This window comes from Crotalus tigris, unplaced genomic scaffold (assembly GCF_016545835.1).
Source record: "Crotalus tigris isolate CLP2741 ecotype Arizona unplaced genomic scaffold, ASM1654583v1 scf7180000019259.915256, whole genome shotgun sequence".
NCBI lineage: Eukaryota > Metazoa > Chordata > Lepidosauria > Squamata > Viperidae > Crotalus > Crotalus tigris.
The window spans coordinates 615,001-632,281 of record NW_024097459.1 but is presented as its reverse complement, the minus strand read 5'-3'; the positions used below and the strand labels follow the sequence as shown (position 1 = coordinate 632,281).

At 37.4% G+C, this 17,281-nt stretch overlaps 1 protein-coding gene across 1 annotated transcript in view; it reads right to left on the bottom strand.

The window, feature by feature from the left end:
* The window catches only part of LAMB3 (laminin subunit beta 3), a 64,672-nt gene that overhangs the window by 21,774 nt on the left and 25,617 nt on the right, over nucleotides 1–17,281 (bottom strand). The window contains exons 7-14 of the mRNA XM_039361359.1: nucleotides 14,280–14,343; nucleotides 12,163–12,350; nucleotides 10,291–10,411; nucleotides 8,256–8,444; nucleotides 6,550–6,705; nucleotides 3,934–4,130; nucleotides 2,536–2,647; nucleotides 628–1,000 (exon numbers count right to left, since the gene is read on the bottom strand). Of these exons, the coding sequence (XP_039217293.1) occupies nucleotides 628–1,000; nucleotides 2,536–2,647; nucleotides 3,934–4,130; nucleotides 6,550–6,705; nucleotides 8,256–8,444; nucleotides 10,291–10,411; nucleotides 12,163–12,350; nucleotides 14,280–14,343 (1,400 nt within the window). The remainder of the gene's footprint in view (nucleotides 1–627; nucleotides 1,001–2,535; nucleotides 2,648–3,933; nucleotides 4,131–6,549; nucleotides 6,706–8,255; nucleotides 8,445–10,290; nucleotides 10,412–12,162; nucleotides 12,351–14,279; nucleotides 14,344–17,281) is intronic.

Here is a 17,281-nt window from a genome sequence, read left to right as displayed (position 1 = left end):
GTAGCTGAAACTCATTCCCACAAGCTAGAGTAAGAGATATCAATTCAGGTAGCAGGAGTAGATAAATCCAGAAAGGATATGAGGATCATTGTTTATCAGTCATAATAGTCATATATTATCTCCAATGCCAAAGGCAGTTGCTAAGCAACATGAGGAGGGACCTATTACATTCTTGGAATTCTTGATTGGTCTGCCAGATTAGATAGAACATATCTTTCTTGTATTAAACCTGGGGAAAGATGAAAACATAAGAAGTAACAAAACTGCTATTCAAAAGCTTTTCCATGTAAATAGACAAAGGCTGAAGTTGGCAGAAAATAAAGAAGCATTTTGTTCAGACTTTGGTTCATTTAGAGAGAAACTTAGGAAGCTCATTTATAAGCAAAGTGTTTTACAGTTCACAAACTCTGAAACAAATGAATGTATGTGATTTGTATTTTCATTTTTCATCTGAGGACCACAACACAATTTCTCTAATCATAACATAGACAGTGATTGTGGATTTGAGTTTGAATGGAGTCAAGTAAACTCCTTTTAGCAACTAAATGTTGAAAAATTATTTTCTGTATATTTGGGGGGGGCACTCCTTCTTTGTTGCTGGTAAATCTAAAGAAAAAGCAAGCTTACCTTATTGTAGCAATGGTATTGGCCACCTGGTCCAGTCCCTGCTCAGTAATGAGGGGATTGTCCAACGTCTGTTGAATATGCTGAATTTTTCTTTCCACTTCTAAAAGACGGCTATTGAAGCCAGAGGTTATTGTCCCTATTTGCAAGTGCTGTGTTGAATTTTTCAAGGCGGCCTGACGTAAACCAAACCTTTGAATGTCATCATCATAGGCTTGGAAACAAGGATGGCATGCCTCACAGTGATGATAGTTGCCGCAGTAGCCCCGTTGGCACTGGTTACACTGGGGTCCTGTGAACCCAGAGCGGCAAAGGCAGCTACCAGTCAGTTTGTTACAGCCCATTACTTCTGTGCCTTGGAAATTGCAGTCACAAGCTATAAAGACATCAAAAAAACCCCACAACAATTACTTAGAGGTTTGTACTCATATACTGCCTTCAACCTTCAGTAGATTCATCATCATCATTATCATCATCATCGCCATCTAGGCTGGCCAGGTCATTTAACATCTGAAAGCATTTTGTGGAAGCAAGCTGAGAGTGAGCTAGTCACAAAAACATATTTTTGTCAGGAGGCAAAGTGATGACGTTATTATCTTAGAGAGCCATGGAAATATTCAGCCAAGCAAATATTCAAAAACATAAACCAAAGGGGGTGGGGAAGCATTCTTTAAGCTTTGGAAAGAGAAATATTATTGAGAAGAGACTCAGGTTATTCCTTCCTAACTCCCCAGGATATATGAGGGAGGGAAGGAAGACCACAATCACTTGCCAGATTTTGTTGCTATAGCTTATCTTAATAAAATAGAATTCTAATCAGTTTCTAGTCTACTTTACTGGGATATATCTATCAACCCTGCAGGCTCAAAAATGGCTCATTTTTTAATTTTTTGCAAGGAATACTTTTTGAACACTCTGCAAAACGTTTAAACTGAATCTTCATTTCCCTCCCCCCTCAGAATGGCTAGGGGGCACCTGTGGAGCAAGAAACATTACTAGAAATTAAAATTACACTGGAGGGAAGTATCATATAATACACTTATTTACTGTATTACATTACTTTAATTCCAGATGTAAGAAATTAAGTCAGATGGGATAGAGAACTAGAACCCAATAAAGCAGGGGTGTCAAACTGCCGACCCACGGGCCAGATGCATCATAACGAAACCGCATTGCTGGCAATGGAAAAAAAGTTACGATACATTGCAAAATGTCACATGATGCGAGTTTGACACCCCTGCAATAAAGGAAATAACTACAGGCATACTTCATACCTATAAGTATTATATTATCTATTACAAAAGTAGGGATTATGCAGAAAAAGAGACTAAAGGCTAAAATATATTATCTGTAAGATATGTAATGTATCCACCTTTCTAAGAGTTAAATTCACATCACAGAGAAGGAAATCCTTCTAAACAAAAAGAAAGGAAGCAGAAGGCAAAAACCCTATTTGGGGGTTTGCATGTATGTATGTATGTATGTATGTATGTATGTATGTATGTATGTATGTATTGGTTTTCAAGGTTGACCAACTTCAAAAAAACCTCTCTGGGTATCTTAAAGTACTTTAAAAATTACACAGTTTAAAGAAATATGACTGACTGGATAAAAATATGTAATAACATCCCCCTATGTTTTTAAAGGTATTTTCTCATTTCACAGCTAAACTAGAACAGATAATCTTGTTATTGAATGTTTGCTAAATTTCCATCCTATGGAATAGTAAAAAAATAATGAAATAGGCTAAACAAGTAGGAGGAAGTCAAAAGGAAAGGAAATGGTTACAAATCTCTGTTAGGAATTAGAGAAGAAACAAATGTCATCAGAAAAAAATGCTGATGTTGAGGACAGATAGTTAGCAATGAACAACACTGACGTTTCCAAGCAGATATGTCCAACTTTCCATACCTCTACATCCAGTCCTAACATTTCCAAATGTGTGGTGTGGACATTCCTGTACTTCAACACTAGAGCATGTCAGTCCACCATAACTTTCCCTGCATGGACATTGCCCTGTAAACTACAAAGAAAAACAGAAAGGTCATTGAGGAAAAGATAGAACAGGCCACAGGGAGCTTGAAGGGTAAAGCTACAGAAGAAAGTAGGGTCTTCCAAGCCTAGTGTTGAATTTGGAACAAGAGGCATTTGCATCTGAATCCTTGCTTGGTTTTGAAGTTCAGTCATCACCACAATCTATGTCTTTCAGATTAACCCAGATTTTCTCAACCGGATATGGAAGTAGGATTGCTGCTTTAAGAATTAGTCGGAATCCTAAGAATTACAATTCCACTACACTACAAAAGCAGTAGAAGCAGTTTAAATGATAAATAGCTCCTAAGTTTTAAATGACTCCCAAGTTCCATGTGTTTTGTACAAAGCCTATTTAGACACATTTCTTCCAGCTAGAAAGTTTGATAACATAACCCAAATCAAAGCTGCCATCTGAGGTACAGAGCTGCAGATGGCACCAGCAGTTCTTCCATATTTGTTCTCAAGGTAGGGGGGGGAGCAGAAACAATTTTGTTTGAATGCTCTAGGAAACTATCAAGCCTCTGAGGCTGGCAGACTCAGGAAATAAGAATCACGTTGATTTCTGGAATGGTCTTTATTCTAGTAAGGCAATGTTAACAGAATCTTGAAAGTCTGTCAAAGCAATTCTCTAGATCTACTTACAATATATCTAGCATTCTTAGGCTCTTTCTCATATTTTCCCACTCTTCTGTGTAATATCTTCCTCCTTTCTTTATGTTCCCAAGGTTGTTAGACATTCAATTGCCCTCTCTTAAACAATACAATCTAAAAAAAGCATTGCCTCTTAATTTCCCTGAGGGTATAAACTATGATGTTTTTAGATGTTGCTTCTAATTGGGCAGCTGTTCTACCTTCTACCCCTCAATGGAATATCTGTGCTAAAGGAAAAGAATGAAAGATGGCATGGGAAAACCTCAGAGGAGTGCTCCTTTAACAATTTCTTCCTGTAAATTTTACATGGATGAGACTGGAAGATTCAGCCTCATCTAAAAGCTTCTGTAGCAGAAGAACAAAACAGTGTCTTCCTGTCAGCCACAGAGAGCCCAGCTTATGGAGCTGTGAATTGCGATGGTTTCATCTATCCCTCTGCCTTCCCATTCCCACAAATTGAAAGCAGTTGCGCTCTCTCTTCTCTCTCTCCTTCTCTCTCTCTCTCTCTCTCTCTCTCTCTCTCTCTCTCTCTCTCTCTCTCTCTCGCTCTCGCTCTCTCTCGCTCTCTCTCGCTCTCTCACTCTCTCGCTCTCTCGCTCTCTTTTGGGGGGGGGCAGTTGATACCTGGTTGCACTGAAGGCTGAGAGAATTCTGAGGGTGGCAGTTGCAAGGCCAGCAGCCCTCCCCGCTTGCGATTTTCCAGTGATTCGCAGCACACTCATCACACTTCTCTCCCACCACATTAGGAAGGCAGAAACAGCGTCCACTTTCATCATCACAGGGCATATTTCTGCGACTACCCAGGATGTTGCAGGCACACTCTGAAAAACAAAACAGAGCCAGTCACCTTGTCAGAACTGCTGGAAGGAAGAGGAGGAAGTATCGAAGCTTTTTGTAACACGAAATAGTATCAGACTGAAGAGACACAATTCTAGAGTACACTAGTCAAAGGTGACAAAAGAGCCAGTTTTCAGGCTGCCTTCCCCTACACTCTTGCTCCCTGCACTGAATTTGTGTTATTACTATGAGTTTAGATGACTTTTGGAAAGCGATTTAGAACAGTTTCATGGAGGAATGAAACGCTGTATAAGTTCTTCCAGGAAATAAATATGGAACATTAAATCCAGGAATCTCATTTCTCCAGTTATACTATTTCTTACTTTAGCCTTCCTATAAAATATGGAGTTGTGCAGAAGAAACTACCAGGATATTTACATCTACTTCTAGAGTTTCAATCTGAGAAAAAAGCTGCACTGCAGATTGAAATGGACCATTATAAAACACCAATACTGAAATCTCCAGTCCAGGAATTATAAATTTTTCAGTATAGTTTCAAACTGAGAGCAGGAAAGATGTTTGTGTGCATGCTGTACTAACCAGTTACTTATTAAGGTATTTAGACTGAAACTTGGTGTAAATTCGATGAATAAGGTAGACAGGAAGGCAGGCTTTTAGGAGGAAAAAAATTGCTGGGATTTGATGTTATTGTTTTGCAGTTACTGCCATCTCTTGGGGAGTAACTGAAGAATGGCATTATTGCTCATATATGGCTACTGCAGTTCAGATCAAAACATTTGCACAAGAGATTGGTGCTGCTGAATGAGAGTCGTTCTAAAATTTATGTGTAAGAAGTGACATTAGTTTAGCAAGCTGAGGCTCATCTTAAAACACATACCCAAGTTCTCACTATATAGAGACCTGGCCAAAAAAACATCTGGATCTGCAAATATCAATGCAAGTAGAATTGACAATTTTGAAATTTTAAAAGACAAAAACCACTTTGAGCCTAGATTTAAGGTCTATCACAAATCTAAGATGGTGAAACTATGGCCTGATTCACACATTTCTTCATGAGTTTTTTATTAAATAAGTTATAATTGTCTGAGTTTATAGAGCATAGAAAGCTACAAACCATTATTTACAAATGTCTATGGAAATTCTCAATCATAGAGGTCGTGTCTGTCCCAAAAGTGCTTTTCAAAAGAAAACTGGACTTTCTTGGGTTTTTTCCTTGAAAACATTTTACTTCTAATCCAAGGAGTTTCAGTCAAAACTGAAGAAGCTTCTTGGGTGAGAAGCTAAATGTTTTCAAGGAAAAAACCAAGAAAATCCAGCTGCATTTTGAAAAGCATCTTTGGGATATTATTTACAATCAATGGGTTTCTGTTGGCCACTTATGCATAACACAATTGAGCAAGACATCTCCCCTTCTATTTGTCTCAACTCCATGCATTGGCAGGCTCTACTGGAGATGTTGATCTGATATCCTCCAGATAGTTACAGTCCTCCCAGCCACTGCAAAAGTGACTGGAAGGTGGGTTCCCACCTTTTTGGATGACTTGTTATTTGTTTGCCTGCTTTTCTCAAGCAAAAAAAAAAAAACCTTTCTAAGATACAATTGTAGTTATTAACCAATATCAACTGCCTGTGCATTTTCCCCCCATTTTTTTTTCTTTTCACAACCTCATTAAGCACATTGATTTAGTGTAAAGTTCCAATTTAATCACTGGGACAGGCTATGTGAAAAAAAAAAATGGGTCACCTTTTCTTGTACTAAAGTGATCTTGGTCTTCAGTATCCATAGCACATTCTATATTTATCATATAATTCCAAACTCATTAAGAGGGTACACACAATCTCATAAGCAAAACTTAATTTTCTAATGTGGCACATTTTAACTTTCTAAACTGGCCAATGAGCTAAAAATAACTGAAAATATGGAAAAGGAAAATTAAAATGATCTATTTTTTACCCAATGAAGAATTGTTTTTTAAAAAATATACAGAACATTTTATAAGGAATGTATCTAATGCTGGAAACAAATCCAAGTGACACTAGATTTTAATATTAATAAATAGAAGACCCAACCACTTCCTTTTCTCAATAATTCATAGGATAATCTAAACCATACATATCTCCTGATATAACCTAGTTTACTACACCTTAAAATTTGAACCATGCAAACTTCTTTTCCTTCTGTTCCTAATGAAGAGATTTAGATGTCTTAAAGCTTACTCCAAATACTGTACATTTTAAGCAAATAATATTTGTTGATTTGTAGTACATAAAAGTTCAGTATTAGATTGCTTATATCACATTCTTAGGATAAGGTCAGCATCTTGTCACAATGAGGGTATATTGATTTGTCATGGTGTTCTAATGCCAATATAGCTCACAGGAAATGTTCAATTCATTTACACTGCAATAGATCCTCTTGATCTATTTCAGGTTTCAACCTACCATGGCAACCTTGGGGGTTAGAGTTGGTCAACTGAGTAAAGCCAGGTTTGCAAAGATGACAACGATCTCCTTGCACATTTTCCTTACAGACGCAATGACCATTCAAGCGGTCACAGCTAGAATCAGGAACAGTACCATCTGGATCACACTCACAAGCTGAAAGAAAGAAGTTAAAACTATAACTTTTTAAAAGTTGCAGCCCTATCATCAAAACAACATCAAACTAAAGAACAATTTGGAATTTTGTATGGGAATTAAATATTCTTAATTCCTCTTTATTTTCCTCTTTATTTCTTTTACTTGCTCTTCTAAGATGTAAATATGACTGTATATTCTTGTATTTTTAAAAAAGTCTAATATGAGGCAAGGACTAATGTCCAAACTTGGCAGGCCAAAACTTGGACAACAATGAACTGAAATAGAGCAAAAGATGCTTCACTTAGCAGTGATAAAGACTTGGTGATATTATAGTATGCAGCAATGCTGTGTGTGTGTGTGTGCGCGCGTGCGCGCGTGCGCACAACATTGCTGTGTGCAGTAATGTTCTCCATCATGTATCTTCTAATCTTAATAAAGAATTAATAAAGGAAGCAAAGTAGGCAGGTGGCAAAATGAATCATGATCCTGTGCTCATCTAGACCCACAAGGAAAAAAAAACTTTTCTGACAACAAAAAAGACATTTTGTTACACATTTACCATTTTTGGAGAATTAACCTGTTAGCAGGAATACTGGTGATTCACGCTTATCTTGCCTGCTGTGTTTCCATTTCATTCTGCATCTATTCTTGGTTACTGTTAAGAGCTGCCACTAGTGATCTGATAGTGATTTAAAATTGGCTCATACTGGCTGGAGTGAAAACAGCATATGAATAAATAAATGCCATTCATAAATTAATCAGTGGCAGGTTACTAAATTTGCTTTCCTATCTCCTTTATTGTAACTGGTGTACCGCATCTCTCAAATTAGGCCAGGCTATTTTTGAATGCTTCATTATGTTTTGCAATAGAATTATTTTTTTGAGCAGTGAGCTGAATTGAGGCAAAAGGAAAATATTTTTCGATAATGCAGCCACCAAGGTGGGATACTACTAGTGAAAAATAAAATAAAACAGCAATACAACATTTATACATCAATAATTAAACTATCCTAAAAGTGGTTCTAAAGAAAAGAGGTGAATGAAAGAGGAACAGGAATATGTACAAGCAGAGCTTTTTTTGTTATAGTACGCCCAGAACGGAGTTCCAGCACCTTTTTGGGATGGAACCTTGTAGGGTAGGCAAGGCGGGTTGTATGATGTGTGTGAGTTTTGGCATCTTTTTCTTTTATAAAAAAAAGCACTGTGTACAAGGAATCTTGAGTGTATTTATTTTTCAGACTTAAGGCAGATCAAATTATCTTCATTTCCTGGGAAAATCTGAGAGCTGCCTTCAGAAAGAGGCAACTTGGGGTTCCCATCAGAAATTCAATGTATCATCAGCAGCCTTCAGAGTTTGTTACTTGAGAGAGAGAGAGAAAATCCCTTTGCCAACAGCTTCCTGGAATTTTATATTTCTACTTCTTTTGCCTTTCCTGTGCTTGCTTGCTTTGAATAAATTAAATGAGAACTTTTAAAACAAAGGGAAAGCGTGTTTTTCTGAAGCTTTAATAAAACATATTCTGGGAAAATATGTTATGAAATTGAGAGAAGGCTTAAACACCACTTACGGAGACAGACCTCTGGATGGCCAAGATCAAAGCGTCGGTTACGAAAAAAGTTTATTTTGCAAAGTTCACAGTTCCTCCCTGCTGTGTTGTGCTGGCAATCTTCACATACACCCCCATTCTTTCCCCCATTTGCTTGGTATATACTTAGGTCAAAATGACATTTGTGGGAATGTCCATTACAATTGCATCCTAAAAGAGAAAAGAAAGTGACAACTCATGTGATGCTCAATAAAAAGAATGGTGTTCTTAACTTTTCAGTTTCACCACTAGATGGCACTTTGATCCCTTTAGCAATCTTAGAAGTACCCCCCCCCTCCAAAACAAACCCTTATCAGAAGAAAATCTATGTATCAGGGTTATTAGATCTGGCCTGCAAATATATGGATCACCGAAGACTGAAGTCCAGACACAGAAATCTCTGTTGCCATTTTATGCTCATCTAGAATGTTACAACCCAAATATAATAACTCTACAATAAATAAATTTAATAGAAATATCTGTACATACATTCACATATAATAATAATAATAATAATAGTAAAGTTGGATACAGTCTTAATCTATGTTACCAATTTTTGGTGATTTTTTTAAAGCATACAACTTGGATTTGTGTTTATACACAATTAACATGTGCATTTTGTTGATTTCTATCTTTCACTAATCAATGGGCTTCGTTTTCCATAATCACTGAGGAAATGTATATTGTAATTAATGTAACTACTCCTAATATGTCTTCTGAACATATTGTTCTACCTCCCTATGATTCTCCAGACCTTTGAGAACTATAGTACACATGACAAAATAAAAAACAGAAAATATTTTTTAAATGATTACATTCTCAGAAGATCATCAAATCTTTGGTTATTCTCATAAGATTTGAAAACTAGCAAACCTCAACCATTTTTTTTAAAAAAATTAAATTAAATGTATTTAATCTGAATTCTGGACATTATCTTGGTGGGGAACTAAGATTACATGGCAATATCATATTACCAACCGTTGGTTTCCACAAAGATCTGCAGAATATGTTTGATGATGATGTCAGCATAAACCAAAGTTTGGTAACCTTAATTATAGAATGTGGTGGAAAGCTACAGTTAGTTTTGCATATTGCCTTGGTTTCTCAGAGGAAAACTAGGGTTTGCTGTGCAAGTTTTGAAAGTAATTCAGAAATGCTTCAGACATAATGATAGCATGAACACAGTATCACTCTGCTCACATTGATTGACATTTTTTCAGGTTTCTACAAGAACCCTAAGTGCCATATTTTGAGGAGTTCTCTCCTTAAAAGTTTGTTTATGCCCTGCCTTTGTTTTTATAAATAACACAATATGCCTTCATCCTCCCATTTTCCCCACAACTCTGTGAGGTGAGTTGGGCCCAAAGTTACTCAGCCAGCTTTCATACTTAAGGTGGGATAGAACTTACAGTCTCCTGCTTCTAGTATGGAACTTAAGCACCAATCCTAGATCTTTCAAATAACAGCACCTTTTTTTTTTCTAGATTGCTAGAAAAAGATGACAGAAAATGCTTGTTGAATAGCAAATTGATGTTCATGCTGAGTATTGAAGTCCACAGCTCTTAAAGCTGCCAAGTTTAAAATACAATATGTTAGTGCAATGTCTCCAGCATTTGTTCAAAACACACAGACATGCAACTATACCTATTTTCCTGTTAAGAAACCATGGCAGTATGATAAGTAAAAGTAAAATAATAAAAATCAACAGTAATATTTAAAAAAGAAAATAAAGCATCCATCAATGTGAAAAATAACAAAGTTCAAGATGTGTATATAAAAAAATGCCTCTTCTAACATATCTCAGCATTCTGAAAGGTTTAAATGTTGGTTATGTCTATGTTCAGTTATCATTTCCTGAACTTCCTTTTTTAAGATTCTATAAGTCATACAAGTCAGAAATAGTTGTAAAGTTTTCTGTAATTATAACATAGACCAATATATTTAGGAATACTACCTATATTTTTTGAAAGGTTTATTAAATAAACATTTTCTTGGGAAATCAGATAGGCATACATACTACGACATTCATTAGGATTATCATCTTCTGCAGGTCTCCATGGCTGGTCATTATAAAAAGATGCACAGTGATCACAGTTTGGCCCAGCAGTATTGTGTTGGCATACACAATTCCCATGAACCTAGAATGTAAAAAAAACTTAGTTTTAATAGCATGGTAGCTTCTCCTGCTACTGTTGCCCTGTAGCTGCTTCTCACACTCATTTGCCCTTTATAATGTGTCCCTTTCAGCCTAATTTGGCAGATAACAAGTTCCATTTTGGCTTGTTTGCAAGATTACTTTCCAGCACTGTCTATGCTAATACAAAGAGCTTTTTGTGCAAGTCAGATGCTGTTTCTCACAGTTCATATTTAACTCTGAATACCAAATTATTTAGCCCTAGAAGACATTGTTACGAAGCCTAGTCCATACCTAAACAGGAAAACAAAAAAATATGCACTTCCTCCTCTTGAAAAAAGCACCTTTGGGACCACCATACCTGGATGACTGAGAATCTCCATAGACATGCACTCCCTCAGTAGTGCAGATTCAAAAAGCTACTAAATGAAGGGAAATTTTGAGGTTCTTCCCTTAAGAAGCCCACCATCTTGTGTAGTCAATGTTCCTTCTGTCCTCCTGACCATTATGTGAAATGGTGCGAAGAAAGAAAAAGGAACATATGAACAAGATAACCACTAATTATTTAGTGGGTGAGCCTGCACAGATATCTACAACTCAGATCCCTTCCAACTTTCTTTTCCGCTTCTGACCTTTACCAGTTCATTTCAAGACTAAACAATACAGATTTTTGTCAGTATAAAAGTCAGAATGTCAGTAGCAGCTACAAACTAGTAAGAGAAGGAGCAGATGGGGGGGGGAAGGAGGGGTGGTCTCAAAATCCCCCTTTAATTTTTCCTTACAATATTAACAAACATTGGTAAGCTTAAAATTTACCCATCCTTAACCTGCATGCTCTTTGGAGCATTTCTGACTTGACTGGAAATTGAATTCTCTTCATCTCTTCTGTCCCAAATCATAATCAAACTCATAATCACTGAGTATAAGAAAGTGCTGCTGACTGAAGGGTAAAGAAAGCAGGTATGTCTCTTCCCTACAGCTACCAGTTTCTGATTCCCTGTCCTTTCTAGATGTCCATGTTCAACTGTATAATAAATATTAAACAAGCACTTGATCTTTTGTTTAAACCCTGGCAGCAGGAAAGTCAGTGGGCACAAAGCTTTAAGATAGTCAGAAATGCATTCTGAATTCAGACAAACTCCTGCACTGGTCCAAACTGTTTTGAAACTCAGTCTTAACAGGTAGATAGCAAAAACTCATCCCCTCTGACAATTAGACACTGCATAATGCAGGAAATTCTCTCCGCTTTTCAAAAACACAAAGTAGTTCTACCACATTAGTGCACACCTGTAGAAACATATCCGTCACTGAGAGATCGGATTGCAGTGCAGTCTCACTAAACTGAAATGAGAACCCAGAAAGTTATACAAAGCAACATTGCTTTCCCACAATGGATAAATGGGTGAAAAAAATGATTGCTTGGAAACCACTTCTGGATTTTGTGCTTTAGATGGGGAAAAAAAATGAAATTTTGACTTTGGGTTTTGCTGATTAGTTAAATTTGTTGTCATAGAAATGGCTAATACATATTAAGTATGTAAAAGTAAAAAGTTGAGGCAATATTATTTTATACTACTGCACTAAAAAAGTTAGAAGGCAATGCGTTCACTTCTTTTTTTCTCTTTCACCATACACTTCTCTTTCCCCTTTCCCTTCCCTCATTTTTCCACTATTTTCATATTCATTTGTAGTTTTTACTTTGTTAAGTTTAATAAAATTATTTAAAAAAAACAAAACATTCTCTCTCTCTCTCACCATAGCCCTAGACTCTCCAGAAGAGGCATCAGGAGCAGCACAGCGGTCTGCATGCCCATGACAAAAACAACTCCCTTCCACCTGCATCTCATTTAAGGCATAGAAAGCACTGGGTAAGCGGTACCCCTGATGTGGAAAGCGAGTAAACTGTGTGAAGTTGATTCTCAGATTGGTGAATTCAGCCAGATCTATTTCAGATGAAAAAAGGGAGAAATATATAAAATTCTGGGACAAGCAGCAAAATAAAACCCAAGTTCTTTAGCTCTATCGTCTGTATGTCCGTGACATATGGACAGGGATAGTCAGATGTAATATTATTTGTGGAACAATGCTTGGGAAAAAGAATGGATCATTACTGAGTCCCAAAGCCATGTATGCATGTATACACAATTGTGGAATACATATATATACTCTCACACACAAATAAATGCTGTACATATGCGTGTATGTCCAAGCAAATAGCTGCAATGCCCACAGCTCCAGTACAATATTGCTTTGGAGAAAAGCTTTTTCAAGGGTATTAATGTGAGTTAAAAATAGCAGTTGGTATATTTATCACAGTACATAATACTGCATGTGCCCAACATTCCTTATCTTAAATAGGCCCAATCCATGCATGCAGCTGTTCAGGAAATAGCTGGTGGTGCATATCATTGATGTTTTTGTGTATTTACAGAATCTGATGCAAAACACAATGCAAATCACATATTGATGCATTTTCCTCTTTCATTAAGACATCAAGCAGCATTTTTTTTTTTTTTTTGTTCTCATGATCTAGTTTACAACTATAATTTACAACTTGAAGACTGAATTCCATTGCTCAGGCTCCTATTCCTCTTCTGTTTTGACATTAACCACAACAGTCGTGTATCTAGCTGTGGATCATTTTTAACACCACCCTCATTCATGCTAAAACTTTAGAGTAGGGATTAAGACTTCTAGTCCTGTTTTAGTCACAAAGCCAGCTTAGTGATATTAGGCCAGCCACTATTCTCAGCCTTAGGAAGAAGGAGCTGGCAAGTCACTTCTGAAAAATGCTCCCAAGAACAATCACCAGGAGTCAAAAGTAATTTGAAGTTGTTTTTTTTCATCCATCATTGCTGTGCCACCACTGACACCAACAGCAGATTGATACACAGTCAACAGTAACATGACTCCATACTATTTGCTAATCTCCTTGTGTCTTTGACAGGACTTTCCTTATTATTTATAGTAGGGGCAAACTGCCCCCTACATGCCATTGAATCAAAGGGTTTCAAGATATTTTCTTTTTTCTTTTTTGTCTATTGAGAATGTTTACAAGTTGTGACATTATCTTAATTTGTATGTACTGTATACCTCTCAAATCCTAACTGCCTCTGTTTAGAAAAAAGAGAAGAGCTAAGATACTGGCTGACATTCTCTCTTTTAGGCTGACAGTAGCTTTTCTTTTTGTTTAGACAAATGTGGACACTGCCCAGTCCCCTCAGGTTCACCCACTAACATTGTTTTTTAACAAAATTAATAAAAAATGTTTACCAGATAACACGATCTAGATATATCTTAGGTTGTCAGCCATCATGCCTCTTCCCAGTTTTCTTACAGGGAAAATCTTCTTAAGGGAAATCTAATTAACTCTCCTACACTCAGATTCAATTTATTTAACCATAAAATTAAAAGAAAGTATTTCCTTAGATGCTTGGTTGGCTCCATAACAAAACAGACTACTGCAGGCTGTCATTGTGAATGTCCATTTTGTTGGAGGGACAGGAACACAAAAATATGATAAAGCAAAACTGAAAACATAGTACTGCCATGTTTCAATCATAGCTTTATCAGAATTATTTTATCCAAATATATGAACAAAATATAACAATTTTATCAAAAAAATGTTGAATTCTGAACAATGTAGGCAAGCCCTTAAAGTACCTAATCTCCTATTTTAAACAATAATATTATATGTAATTTTTATTTCAGTACTTATTAAGCGATACCTTACCACCTAGCTGTGATCCCACTCTACAGTCAAGGCAATTTCAACACAGCAACATAGTTCTGCTTCTTGTAATATTCCGATAATTCTCAAATCCACCTTTTGCAATGAAATCAAACCGAACTAACATAAAAAACAAACTCACTGTTAATCCGTTGGCTTTGAGATGTCATCAGCCCTGATAGAAGGTCTACAGGGTTGAACTTAATCTGATAACAAAAAAAAAATAGAGAAATTATTAAAATCACAGGAAGAGTTTCTCTATCCTGCTTTTATAAAAGTCATCAAAGAGATGGCTCCAAGTTACATTAAAGTCTAATTCTAAGCAATGGCAACTTATTGCAATTGGTCACATATGCTGGTGCAAGCTATCCAATCAACCCTATTTGATCTCCCTTACCATTAAACAAACTAAGAAGCTTTTACTTAATGATTATTTTAGTTTTACAAACCCTTTTTTCTGGTCCTGGCTTCTTAAGACAGTAACAAGCAATTGATCTCAGTTTGGACATACAGGTAGTCCTTGACTTATGGCCAAAATTGGGGCTGAAATCTTGGTTGCTGAATGAGCAGTCATTAAGTGAGATGTCATATAACCACTCTGCTGACTGCCACAATTCTGACACTCCCAGTTGTTGTCATTGAGCAAGAATTGCACATTGTTAAATGGATGGAATACTAGGTAAGAAATATCAGGGTGTTTTACAGGAGTGGAAACCCAGCACAGGCAATCTGCAAGTTGGGGTGCTGCTACAAAGCAAAAACCACTCCTGGAAACCTCATTCAGCCCACCAGCGTGGCACAAAATGCCATGGCGTGGGACTCCTTAGCTGCCCACCCAGCCCACCAGCACAGTGCAAAGTTGCTGCATCCCATTCACATTCACCATTTTCTGCCACCTCTCAGCACCATTCTCCAAGCCATCCCACATTGTTCTCTAGGCCAGCATCTGATTCTCATAATCTTAAGAAGCCTCATTCTGCAAATCGCATGACTTGTAGAATGAATGGCATAAGCAATTTGCAGAAAGCAGCTTCCAAACAGTCACAAAATTCATAGAACATAGAATAATAGAGTGGAAGGAGCCTTGGAGGTCTTCTAGACCAACCCTCGGCTTGAACAGGAGACCCTATATCATTCCAGACAAGTAGCTGTCCAGCCTCTTTTTAAAAACCTCCAGTGATGGAGCACCCACAACTTCTGGAGGCAAGCTATTCCATAGGTTTATTGCTCTCACTGTTAGAAAATTTCTCCTTAGTTCTAGGTTGTTGCGGCTTAGAATAACAAAATTACATCCCTGGATGAGGAAAAGCAATTTCTTTCATAGGCCAAGAATAAAGTCTGCCTGATAGCTGTTTTCAAAATTAATAAATTAACTGAAAACTTAGAGGCAGCACTTCTGGATGGTTGCCCCAAGACTGTGAACCAATTATTACTTGTGATTGGTGGTGTTTTTTATGATTACTTTGTTTATATTGCATGATTCTTGTCCACAACCTGGAATTTGATACAGCAGTCTACAAGCGCATGTAATATTGTAAACTAATACAATTTATATATATGTACGCACACACACACATGTGTATGTATGTATGTATGTATTGTATGTATGTGTGTGTGTATATATATATATATATATATATATATATATATATGTGTGTGTTTTCTGAGGTTTTCGCGGGTATTTGTATATAGGTCTTTGGTTGTTCGGGTTTTCTCCCGCGTAAAATTGGAAGTGTCTTGGCAACGTTTCGACGAAGTCACATTCGTCATCTTCAGGCTGGTGTTTTTAGCTTCTTGCTTTGAGCAGCAATGTGTGGTTTTAGCTGTTTCTTCCTTTTAACTGCCAGTGAGGGTATGAACTGATTGGATGGGAGCTTGGCTGTGTTCTGATTGGGTGGAGGTGTGTTCTGAATGGTTAGGGGCTTGGCTGTGCTCTGATTGGCTGGGGGAGTGTTCTGTTTGGTTGTGCTCAGGTTAGTCTGAGTTGCAGAGGGGTTTAAGATTTTGGGGTTAGGGAGTCGTTTGTCAATAAGGGCAGGTTTCCAAATGGCTGGTAGGCGGGAGGTATCATCTCGCTTGTTCATGCTGTGTGGGCGTTTTTCTATCTCGATGGCTTCTCTGATTATTCTGTTATTAAAATGTTCACTTTTGGCAATGGTTCTGGTATTTTTAAAGTCAATTTCATGTCCTGTGGCTTTAAGGTGTTGGACCAGGGAAGATGTTGGTTCCTCTTTTTTGACTGAGTTCTTATGTTCTTCAATGCGTGCACTTATTCTTCTGTTGGTTTGTCCGATGTATGTGGTGGGACAAGTGGTGCATGGGATTTCGTATACTCCTTGATTTTCTAATTCAATTTTATCTTTGGGGTTTCTAAGGATGGTGGATATTTTTCTGTTTGTGCAGAATGCTGTTTTGATGTTGTGTTTATGGAGGATCTTACTGATTCTGTCTGTGGTGCCTTTTATGTATGGGAGGAAGGCTTTGCCGTTTTCTTGTTCTTTGTCTTGGATTTTAGTGGGGGTTTCTTTTTGGATTAGGTTTGTAATCTTATTTCTATGGAATCCATTGGATGTTAGTACATTGGTGAGAGTGTGTAGTTCGGGTTTTAGGTGTTGTTCGTCAGCTAAGCGTTTTGTTCTGGAGATGAGTGTCTTGGCTACAGAGTTGATCTGTGCTGGGTGGTGGTGTGAGAGAGCGTGCAGATAGCGGTTTGTGTGTGTTTTCTTCTGGTAGATGGTGTGTCCTAGGGAGCCATTGGATTTCTTGTAGACTAAGACATCCAGGAAGGGAAGTTGGTTGTTAGCTTCTGTTTCCATGGTGAACTGTATTTTGGGGTGTAGGCTGTTGAGGTGTGTGAGGAAGTTGTCCAGTTTTTCTTTCCCATGTGGCCAGATTATGAAGGTGTCGTCTACGTATCTGAGCCAGAGTTTGGGTTTGTGATCCGATTTTTCTAGAGCTTGGGTTTCAAAGTGTTCCATGTAGAGGTTGGCAATGACAGGTGAGAGGGGTGATCCCATGGGTGCTCCTTCTGTTTGTTTGTATTTTTGTCCGTTATAGAGGAACAGACAGCACTACGTAACCTGAAAGAAGACACCAGCATAATAATCCTACCAGCAGACAAGGGCAACGCCACGGTGGTTATGA